Here is an 11,995-nt window from a genome sequence, read left to right as displayed (position 1 = left end):
TGTAACACAGCTTTGAGGAAGCTCTTTTTATGAAACGCACACAAACACACAGAATATCCCAACAACAGTTCAACAGTTTGAATTATGACTTTATTTGCAATAACATCAACTCGGTGCAGCTAGACATGTTATAAAGCAGTGCGAAGGAGTGTGCACTTGTCTGCGGCACACAGATCAGTCAATGCACTACAGAGTAACACTTGTATTATACAGTATTGCTTTATTTCCTCCCGTTGGCATGTCTTGAGCAACTGACTTCCAATCAGCGTCAAGTCTCGAGAGAGTTGAACTGGATTGCAATATCCGATTTGTAAAGATTCCTCCTTATCGTCGACTTAAAAGCTTTTCCCTCCAACAGAGTCCTTTGCATTAAACATTAAGTTCCTGAGAAACCTTCCACCGTTATTATTATTACACCACAAGTTTGGTCATTGTAGAAATACAACACTGTTAAAATGTCACATCTTACCTAGGAATCCACGGAAAGGCGAAAAAAACGGAACGGACAAAATAAAGAGAAAAAAATCATTACAGTTGTGTGTGACTGCTGCTGTCCATCTCCACGTGGACCAATAATATGACAGCATTGCCCTCTCCAAGCTCCTCCCCCAAGGACACGCCCACTAGCACCTCCAGCTCTGATTGGCTGGAAAATTCACCCATTTGAGGCCATTCGTCCCAGCTAGGAGTGTGTGTCCGAAATGCTCTCTTTTTTTATTTTATCCAGAGTCTTTTCTCACTCTCAAAGTATTCGCTTCTACGTGACCACGTCAGGTTTTTCGCATCATCCGACGGGATTGCCAGGCTTGAAACTTGTTGTATGCAGCCTGTAGCATTTCCTCAAGATGGCCCGTTAGCTGTAAACACAATCGGAAGACACAAGAATGATTTCACAGTCCCGCTGCAGGTGTATCAAACACGTCGATGAATGAAGAAACGGCAGTTTGAATATGCAGAATGGAGAATGACGTTGGAGAGCTCAACAGGGGAAGATTTTCAGTGAATAAAGACTACACACAGAAATGAAAATTCGGTCATAATGTATTCACTGTCATGTCGTTCTAAAACTTGTATGACTTTCTATTTTACGCGGAACACAAACGAGATGTTTTAATGAGTATTTTCAAAACTGACGGTTGACAGTTGATAGCGACTCACTTTAAAGCTTGAAAACGAACCCCAAATTATTATAAAAGTAGTCCATGCGACTCCTGTGTCATATTCCTAATTTAACATGTACATTTTCAGCGAATATCTATTCAAAAATAGCTCGTTTACAGTGGCAGGCAGGTTTACGCAAGAACTGTATTTTTGTTCGAAAACCACTAATAATTTAATATTAAATATTATAATTTCATATATTAACATTATGATTTATATTTTATAGAACATAATATACTACATTAAATGAAATTATTTTTGATATTATTATTATTATTATTATTATTAAATTATAACTCTTTAATATTATTAAATTGTATAATACAAACAATTATAATTACAATATACATTTATTATAAACCACTTATTATAATACATGTCATTATTAACCACTTATACTGTAATAATATATTAAATACTATGATTTAATAATATATTGAATTAATAATATATGTAAATATACATATATATAATTTAAAAACTATTAATATTAAATATTATACTTTTATATATCAAGAATAAAATTTATATGATATAAAATTTTATTATAATATTTTTTATTTTATTATTAATACATCATAACTCTTAAATATTAAATTATATAATCTAATATAATTTACTATTTATGAATTAAAATAAGCCACTTATTATAATACATGTCATTAGTAACCACTTATAATGTATTAAATTAAATACTATAATGTTAATTATAGGTTTAATTTAATTATTTGAACTGTGTGTGTGTGTGTGTGTGTGTGTGTATATATAAATACAAATTATTACTATTATATATATATACTCACCTAAAGGATTATTAGGAACACCTGTTCAATTTCTCATTAATGCAATTATCTAATCAACCAATCACATGGCAGTTGCTTCAATGCATTTAGGGGTGTGGTCCTGGTCAAGACAATCTCCTGAACTCCAAACTGAATGTCAGAATGGGAAAGAAAGGTGATTTAAGCAATTTTGAGCGTGGCATGGTTGTTGGTGCCAGACGGGCCGGTCTGAGTATTTCACAATCTGCTCAGTTACTGGGATTTTCACGCACAACCATTTCTAGGGTTTACAAAGAATGGTGTGAAAAGGAAAAACATCCAGTATGCGGCAGTCCTGTGGGCTGAAAATGCCTTGTTGATGCTAGAGGTCAGAGGAGAATGGGCCGACTGATTCAAGCTGATAGAAGAGCAACTTTGCCTGAAATAACCACTCGTTACAACCGAGGTATGCAGCAAAGCATTTGTGAAGCCACAACACGCACAACCTTGAGGCGGATGGGCTACAACAGCAGAAGACCCCACCGGGTACCACTCATCTCCACTACAAATAGGAAAAAGAGGCTACAATTTGCAAGAGCTCACCAAAATTGGACAGTTGAAGACTAGAAAAATGTTGCCTGGTCTGATGAGTCTCGATTTCTGTTGAGACATTCAGATGGTAGAGTCAGAATTTGGCGTAAACAGAATGAGAACATGGATCCATCATGCCTTGTTACCACTGTGCAGGCTGGTGGTGGTGTAATGGTGTGGGGATGTTTTCTTGGCACACTTTAGGCCCCTTAGTGCCAATTGGGCATCGTTTAAATGCCACGGCCTACCTGAGCATTGTTTCTGACCATGTCCATCCCTTTATGGCCACCATGTACCCATCCTCTGATGGCTACTTCCAGCAGGATAATGCACCATGTCACAAAGCTCGAATCATTTCAAATTGGTTTCTTGAACATGACAATGAGTTCACTGTACTAAAATGGCCCCCACAGTCACCAGATCTCAACCCAATAGAGCATCTTTGGGATGTGGTGGAACAGGAGCTCAGTGCCCTGGATGTGCATCCCACAAATCTCCATCAACTGCAAGATGCTATCCTATCAATATGGGCCAACATTTCTAAAGAATGCTTTCAGCACCTTGTTGAATCAATGCCACGTAGAATTAAGGCAGTTCTGAAGGCGAATGGGGGTCAAACACAGTATTAGTATGTGTTCCTAATAATCCTTTAGGTGAGTGTATATATATATATAAGATTAAAATGTATATTATATATTAAATTAAATTATAATTGTTTTTATTAAATTATAACTCTTAACCCTGTTACGTCTGACATATGAAAGAATTGTCCGAAAATTCTAATTGTTTGACCTTAAACTGTTTGTAGTACCAGAAGACAAACTAAAAAAAGAAATTGTAAAAAATGCACATGTATAATAATATATATAATGTATCATATTTAAAGGTCATTATCCCAGTAATTCATTGTTGTGTGGGACGTTTGTTATGTGAGTTTTTGTACAGGGGTACATTTTGGGGTATTATCAGAGGACTCTCTGGGCTTTTCAGAGATACCAAATGTTTGAATTTGGTCTATAAATATGGATTAAAATGTATCACTGTTCAATTCAGCACATCAAATACAATATAAACAATAAACAGATTTATCATATGTATTATATGCACCAAACACTATATTGACATTTAAAAAAGGGAAATTGAAAAACTATCATAATAGCTTGTGATGTAAAATAATGAGATGTTTATAATGATAGAGCCGGCAGAATATATGAAATATTAGTTCACACTTTAATATATCTTATAAAATTTATATGTCAGACTTTTCAAAGCTCTGTGTTTTTTATGGCGTGCATGAATGTATATTTAATGGTGATTGAGAGATTTTCCTCAAAAGTCTGTTGTGTCATATCTGATGGATTTCAAAGGGGCTTTTTCAATAAAATAATATCTAAACTTTTAATCAAGCACAGCTGCTTATATTCAGCAAATACTCATTTTAACATATCAGTAACAATATAATCATTACTGTCACTATTACTTTATTAAAATAAGCTGTCATTTATCCCAACAGAAGACTTTTCGCATAAGCCATTTTAAATAGATCGATATAAACATTGAAACCACTTTTTCACAAATAACCACTAGATGGCGCCATAAACATGTGAAACTTACACACCATAGATTATTTGGCTCGTCAGCTTGAACAGTAAAACAGGAGCCGTTAAACATTGTGTATCATATTTGATACACAGGCATTATAGGGTTAAATATTATTAACTTATATAATATAATAAATTATTATAGTATAAATTATAAGCAGCCATTCATTTTAATGACACATTCTTATGAACCACTTATAATACATTTTAGAATGAATGATTTAATAATATATTACATTTTAAAATATTTATATTATGTATAATATATTTTTAATTATATTATCAATTAAACGATCACTTATGATCATTACAATATAAATGATAATAATAAGTGACTTGTAACCTTACAAAATAATGACATTTGTTATTTGGATGAACTAATTCTTTAACAGGAAACTTTCCTGAATATAATTCAGAAAATGCCAGAATAACAGAGGCTAGACTAGCATCAATTATTCATGTGTTCAGTGTTCCTCACAGTGGACAATGGACGGGGCAGGGGGCGTGACCTTACATTAATGCTCAAAAACTGCCGTTGGAGCTTCTCCTGAAAGGGGCGGAGCTTAGTCACCTGGAATCGCTCTAGGTTAGATTTCATCTTAACTACCTGTACAGAGAAGGGACACAAAAAAACATCAACATCCAACACGATAATGACATAATAAAAATACACGAGATCTTAAAATGTGAAGCTTCATACAGTGGCCAGAGGAATTATTTTAAGCAACTGCGGACCCATTTTCTGACCTTTTCCTCCAGGAAGGGAGTGCTGACGGGGAAACAGGACCAGAAGTGTCGGAGCAGCTCTCCAGCGGCCGTATATAAGTGCTTCAGTTCACTCTGAACATCAGTGGCCACCAACTCTACATTCATAAAAAAACATGCAAGAAGCTGAAGCTACATTTGATATTATTAATGAGAGGTATAGACCGATTGCAGTGAGTGCAGTGTACATGTGTGCAAGTCTGATCTTCACACGCTTTAACTCACGGTTAATGGTCTGTTGACCTCCGCCCTGCATCAGAACGCCTCCAGGTGACAGCTCTGTGATGGCGGAGCCCGCCGCACTGCTGGACATCACCTGAAATGACACAAACACTGACATTTCCCACGACAATACAACCGCCAGCTTGCACCTGTATAATTGGACTGATGTACCTTTGTCAGACAGGGTTTATAGTTCTTCATCTCCTGTCGGATGACACTGATGGAGGTTATAATGTCCTGACTGGTGGTGTAATGCTGCGGCTGCAGAGGAACTGGCCCGTGGGAGTATCTTATAGGAACAAACCAATAACACACAAATAAATAACAAGCTACATTTAATACAGAGATCATCAAAAAATGAACTAGATCGTTCAAATTTGTCGAGACAAACTTTGATGTTGGCTGATATCAAATATTGAGAAAATAAAACAATAATAAAGAGGGAAAAATAAAGATAAAGACAAAAGATTCACACTCCTTTAATTTCCTCAATACTTAAAAAAAAATGGCAAATATATATATTTTTTTAATTTGTATATAAAAAACATTAACAATTCAAAACATTTTCATTTTTATAATAAAACAGAATTTTCTGAACCTTCTCCACTTAATTTCCTATTTCTCATTATCCATATTGCTATATAAAAGATAAAAAGAATAATAGAGGGAAAAAATAAATAAAAAAGGAAAGAAAGAAAACAGAAAGAATAATAAAAAGATAAAAAGAAAAAATAATAGATAGATACAATGAAAGAAAAAAGAGAAAGAAATAAAGAAAATAAATAAATAATAATATATAGATAAGATAGATAGAAAGAAACAGAGAGAATAGAAGAAAACATAAAGAGAGAATAAAAGAAAGATAAAAAGAAAAAAGTAAAAAAGAAAGAAATATGGACGGGCATACAGAGACAGACAGACAGAAAGTCAGAGAGACAGACAGTCAGATAGTCAGATAGACAGACAGAAAGTCCGATAGACAGACAGACAGACATATAGTCAGACAGATAGAAAGATCGACAGATAGTCAGACAGACAGATAGTCAGACAGACAGAAAGATCGACAGATAGTCAGACAGACAGATAGTCAGACGGACATATAGACAGAAAGTCAGACAGACAGAAAGTCCGTTAGACAGACATATAGTCAGACAGACAGGCATATAGACAGAAAGTCATACAGACAGACAGAAAGTCTGATAGACAGACAGACAGACATATAGTCAGACAGATAGAAAGATCGACAGATAGTCAGACAGACAGATAGTCAGACGGACATATAGACAGAAAGTCAGACAGACAGACAGACAGAAAGTCCGTTAGACAGACATATAGTCAGACAGACAGGCATATAGACAGAAAGTCATACAGACAGACAGAAAGTCCGTTAGACAGACAGACAGACATATAGTCAGACAGACATATAGACAGAAAGACAGATAGTCAGACAGACATATAGACAGAAAGTCAGACAGACAGAAAGAAAGTCCGATAGACAGACAGAAAGTCAGACAGACAGACAAAGTCAGATAGACAGACAGACATATAGACAGAAAGTCAGACAGACAGACAAAGTCAGATAGACAGACAGACATATAGACAGAAAGTCAGACAAAGTCAGATAGACAGACAGACATATAGACAGAAAGTCAGACAGACAGATACTAAGATAGACAGACCGACAGAAAGTCAGACAGACAGTCAGAAAGAAAGTCCGATAGACAGACAGAAAGACATATAGAAAAAAAGTCAGATAGTCAGACAGACAGACAGTCAGACAGAAAGGCAGATAGACAGACAGACAGATAGTCAGACAGACAGAAAGTCATTTTAAACAGACATAAACAGACAGAAAAACATATAGAAATAAAGTCAGACAGACAGACAGAAAGTCAGATTGATAGTCAGACAGACAGACAGAAAGTCCAATAGACAGACAGAAAGACAGACAGATATACAGCACATTGCACCAAAGCCAACATAAACTACTAAAATAAAGAAACAGTTTTTACCTGTCTGACTTCTTCAGGTTCAGAGCAATAGTTTTACGGCCAGAGTCACTCTGCAAGTCATCATATTCAATGGCTTCCTGTAATTTCACCTGAAGGCCGACAAAACAACAGCGTCGTCAAACTTTAACAGCTTAAAAGACGATCATGTAACTAAGCGGATAGTTCCGGCTCTGAAATCAGACTGAAAGAGTCATGCGTGTGTCCTGCTGTTTCACCTTTTTGAGTGACGGCTGAAAGAAATCTGAATCTCTGGAGTTTCCATCAGTGCTGCTGGTTTCACTGGCTTGATCACTGGAGGCTTCACTTCACACACACACACACACACACACACACACACACACACACACAGATCATTAAACATATGATACACACACACACACACACACACACACACAAACTCTGTTGAAACACTCACACTTTTCGCAGTCCGGCTGCCAGCACCATGGCGCTGTGATGGTTGAAGCGTTTGATGATGGCACAGTTACTGTTCTCTCTCAATGTTTTGTTTGATGGGTTTGATGTGGAGGGAACTGTCGCTCTCCCGTAACCCTACAGACAGACCAGCCCAGTTAACTTATCATCAGCACTAAATAATCCAAAACAGCATTGAGGTGTCACTTAAAGTCTAATATCTCTCACCTCATCTAATGTTTTATCCTCATGGGACAGCAGATCTACCATTGGGTTCTTCACTCCCTGAGTCACCATCGATTTCAGGCCTGAACAGAATGACAAACAAACTCCATCAGAATACAGTTCACACACACACACACACACACACACACACACACACACACACACACACACACACACACACACTTTGATTTAAGTCCTTAATTACACAGTAACAGTTCTTGAGCTGTACATTCAAAAGAGCCGGCATGAATCGAAGAGTCATTTGTTCATTAGTCCGAACACACTAGTCTCGCAGTGCGTTTTGCACTGTAGATTCAAAAGAGCCGGCATGAATCAGAGAGTCATTTGTTCATGAGTCTGAACACACTAGTCTCGCAGTGAGTTTTGCACTGTAGATTCAAAAGAGCCGGCATGAATCGAAGAGTCATTTGTTCATTAGTCCGAACACACTACTCTCGCAGTGTGTTTTGCACTGTAGATTCAAAAGAGCCGGCATGAATCGAAGAGTCATTTGTTCATTAGTCCGAACACACTAGTCTCACAGTGTGTTTTGCACTGTAGATTCAAAAGAGCCGGCATGAATCGAAGAGTCATTTGTTCATTAGTCCGAACACACTAGTCTCGCAGTGTGTTTTGCACTGTAGATTCAAAAGAGCCGGCATGAATCGAAGAGTCATTTGTTCATGAGTCTGAACACACTAGTCTTGCAGTGCGTTTTGTGCTATAGATTCAAAAGAGCCGGCATGAATCAGAGAGTCATTTGTTCATGAGTCTGAACACACTAGTCTCGCAGTGCGTTTTGCACTATAGATTCAAAAGAGCCGGCATGAATCAGAGAGTCATTTGTTCATGAGTCCGAACACAGTAGTCTCGCAGTGCTTATTGCACTGTAGATTCAAAAGAGCCGGCATGAATCAAAGAGTCATTTGTTCATGAGTCAGAACACACTAGTCTTGCAGTGCGTTTTGCGCTGTAGATTCAAAAGAGCCGGCATGAATCAGAGAGTCATTTGTTCATGAGTCTGAACACACTAGTCTCGCAGTGCTTTTTGCACTGTAGATTCAAAAGAGCCGGCATGAATCGGAGAGTCATTTGTTCATGAGTATGAACACACTAGTCTCGCAGTGTGTTTTGCACTGTAGATTCAAAAGAGCCGGCATGAATCAGAGAGTCATTTGTTCATGAGTCTGAACACACTAGTCTCGCAGTGCGTTTTTCACTGTAGATTCAAAAGAGCCGGCATGAATCAGAGAGTCATTTGTTTATGAGTCTGAACACACTAGTCTCGCAGTGTGTTTTGCACTGTAGATTCAAAAGAGCCGGCATGAATCAGAGAGTCATTTGTTCATGAGTATGAACACACTAGTCTCGCAGTGTGTTTTGTGCTATAGATTCAAAAGAGCCGGCATGAATCAGAGAGTCATTTGTTCATGAGTCTGAACACACTAGTCTCGCAGTGCGTTTTGTGCTATAGATTCAAAAGAGCCGGCATGAATCGGAGAGTCGTTTGTTCATGAGTCCGAACACAGTAGTCTCGCAGTGCTTTTTGCACTGTAGATTCAAAAGAGCCGGCATGAATCAAAGAGTCATTTGTTCATGAGTCAGAACACACTAGTCTCGCAGTGCGTTTTGCGCTGTAGATTCAAAAGAGCCGGCATGAATCAGAGAGTCATTTGTTCATGAGTCTGAACACACTAGTCTCGCAGTGCTTTTTGCACTGTAGATTCAAAAGAGCCGGCATGAATCGGAGAGTCATTTGTTCATGAGTCTGAACACACTAGTCTCGCAGTGCGTTTTGCACTGTACATTCAAAAGAGCTGGCTTGAATCAGAGAGTCATTTGTTTATGAGTCCGAACACACTAGTCTCGCAGTGCGTTTTGCACTGTAGATTCAAAAGAGCCGGCATGAATCGGAGAGTCATTTGTTCATGAGTCTGAACACACTAGTCTCGCAGTGCGTTTTGCACTGTAGATTCAAAAGAGCTGGCATGAATCAGAGAGTCATTTGTTCATGAGTCCGAACACACTAGTCTCGCAGTGCGTTTTGCACTGTAGATTCAAAAGAGCCGGCATGAATCAGAGAGTCATTTGTTTATGAGTCCGAACACACTAGTCTCGCAGTGCGTTTTGCACTGTAGATTCAAAAGAGCCGGCATGAATCGGAGAGTCATTTGTTCATGAGTCCGAACACACTAGTCTCGCAGTGCGTTTTGCACTGTAGATTCAAAAGAGCCGGCATGAATCAGAGAGTCATTTGTTCATGAGTCCGAACACACTAGTCTCGCAGTGCGTTTTGCACTGTAGATTCAAAAGAGCCGGCATGAATCAGAGAGTCATTTGTTCATGAGTCCGAACACACTAGTCTCGCAGTGCGTTTTGCACTGTAGATTCAAAAGAGCCGGCATGAATCAGAGAGTCATTTGTTCATGAGTCTGAACACACTAGTCTCGCAGTGCGTTTTGCACTGTAGATTCAAAAGAGCCGGCATGAATCAGAGAGTCATTTGTTCATGAGTCTGAACACACTAGTCTCGCAGTGCGTTTTGCACTGTAGATTCAAAAGAGCCGGCATGAATCAGAGAGTCATTTGTTCATGAGTCCGAACACACTAGTCTCGCGAGTGCGTTTTGCACTGTAGATTCAAAAGAGCCGGCATGAATCAGAGAGTCATTTGTTCATGAGTCGAACACACTAGTCTCGCAGTGCGTTTTGCACTGTAGATTCAAAAGAGCGGCATGAATCAGAGAGTCATTTGTTCATGAGTCCGAACACACTAGTCTCGCAGTGCGTTTTGCACTGTAGATTCAAAAGAGCCGGCATGAATCAGAGAGTCATTTGTTCATGAGTCCGAACACACTAGTCTCGCGAGTCGCTTTTGCACTGTAGATTCAAAAGAGCCGGCATGAATCGGAGAGTCATTTGTTCATGAGTCTGAACACACTAGTCTCGCAGTGCGTTTTGCACTGTAGATTCAAAAGAGCCGGCATGAATCAGAGAGTCATTTGTTCATGAGTCCGAACACACTAGTCTCGCAGTGCGTTTTGCACTGTAGATTCAAAAGAGCCGGCATGAATCAGAGAGTCATTTGTTCATGAGTCCGAACACACTAGTCTCGCAGTGCGTTTTGCACTGTAGATTCAAAAGAGCCGGCATGAATCAAAGAGTCATTTGTTCACGAGTCAGAACACACTAGTCTCGCAGTGCTTTTTGCACTGTAGATTCAAAAGAGCCGGCATGAATCAGAGAGTCATTTGTTCACGAGTCTGAACACACTAGTCTCGCAGTGCTTTTTGCACTGTAGATTCAAAAGAGCCGGCATGAATCAGAGAGTCATTTGTTCATGAGTCTGAACACACTAGTCTCGCAGTGCGTTTTGCACTATAGATTCAAAAGAGCCGGCATGAATCAGAGAGTCATTTGTTCATGAGTCTGAACACACTAGTCTCGCAGTGCTTTTTGCACTGTAGATTCAAAAGAGCCAGCATGAATCGGAGAGTCATTTGTTCATGAGTCTGAACACACTAGTCTCGCAGTGCTTTTTGCACTGTAGATTCAAAAGAGCCGGCATGAATCGGAGAGTCATTTGTTCATGAGTCTGAACACACTAGTCTCGCAGTGCTTTTTGCACTGTAGATTCAAAAGAGCCGGCATGAATCAGAGAGTCATTTGTTCATGAGTCTGAACACACTAGTCTCGCAGTGCGTTTTGCACTATAGATTCAAAAGAGCCGGCATGAATCAGAGAGTCATTTGTTCATGAGTCTGAACACAGTAGTCTCGCAGTGCTTTTTGCACTGTAGATTCAAAAGAGCCGGCATGAATCAAAGAGTCATTTGTTCATGAGTCAGAACACACTAGTCTCGCAGTGCGTTTTGCGCTGTAGATTCAAAAGAGCCGGCATGAATCAGAGAGTCATTTGTTCATGAGTCAGAACACACTAGTCTCGCAGTGCGTTTTGCACTGTAGATTCAAAAGAACCGGCTCATAAGAAATATTAGTTCGGGAATCGGACTACACTGGACACAATTATTTAATGTGATCACAATAAATGCACAAATATAAAAAATCTGACATAAATAGCAAAGAATGATTATGAATGATCTTTATACAGATATGCAGATATAAGTGCAGTACCCTTCTCGTCCTGTATTGCACACTCTGAGAAGATGTCCTGCTGGCCCGTGTTGATTCGATCTCTGTGGAAGTAATGAGACTGAAAGAACCGCGTCCAGAACTCCTTCTCCGTCA

General features: G+C 38.7%; 1 protein-coding gene across 1 annotated transcript in view; it reads right to left on the bottom strand.

The window, feature by feature from the left end:
* Positions 1 to 81: 81 nt before the first annotated feature.
* Positions 82 to 11,995, bottom strand: part of LOC127638494 (general transcription factor IIH subunit 1-like) — a 13,673-nt gene continuing 1,759 nt past the window's right edge. Inside the window, exons 6-15 of the mRNA XM_052120049.1 lie at positions 11,882 to 11,995; positions 7,753 to 7,832; positions 7,529 to 7,662; positions 7,329 to 7,416; positions 7,114 to 7,202; positions 5,273 to 5,390; positions 5,105 to 5,195; positions 4,862 to 4,977; positions 4,629 to 4,721; positions 82 to 857 (exon numbers count right to left, since the gene is read on the bottom strand). The exon at positions 11,882 to 11,995 is cut by the window's right edge and continues 36 nt beyond it. Coding sequence (XP_051976009.1) covers positions 771 to 857; positions 4,629 to 4,721; positions 4,862 to 4,977; positions 5,105 to 5,195; positions 5,273 to 5,390; positions 7,114 to 7,202; positions 7,329 to 7,416; positions 7,529 to 7,662; positions 7,753 to 7,832; positions 11,882 to 11,995 — 1,010 coding nt within the window. The 3' untranslated portion in view covers positions 82 to 770. The remainder of the gene's footprint in view (positions 858 to 4,628; positions 4,722 to 4,861; positions 4,978 to 5,104; positions 5,196 to 5,272; positions 5,391 to 7,113; positions 7,203 to 7,328; positions 7,417 to 7,528; positions 7,663 to 7,752; positions 7,833 to 11,881) is intronic.

This window comes from Xyrauchen texanus, chromosome 46 (assembly GCF_025860055.1).
Source record: "Xyrauchen texanus isolate HMW12.3.18 chromosome 46, RBS_HiC_50CHRs, whole genome shotgun sequence".
In the NCBI taxonomy this organism is placed as follows: Eukaryota; Metazoa; Chordata; class Actinopteri; order Cypriniformes; family Catostomidae; genus Xyrauchen; species Xyrauchen texanus.
The sequence above is the reverse complement of the archived record's forward strand: the minus strand, read 5'-3'. Positions and strand labels throughout refer to the sequence as shown.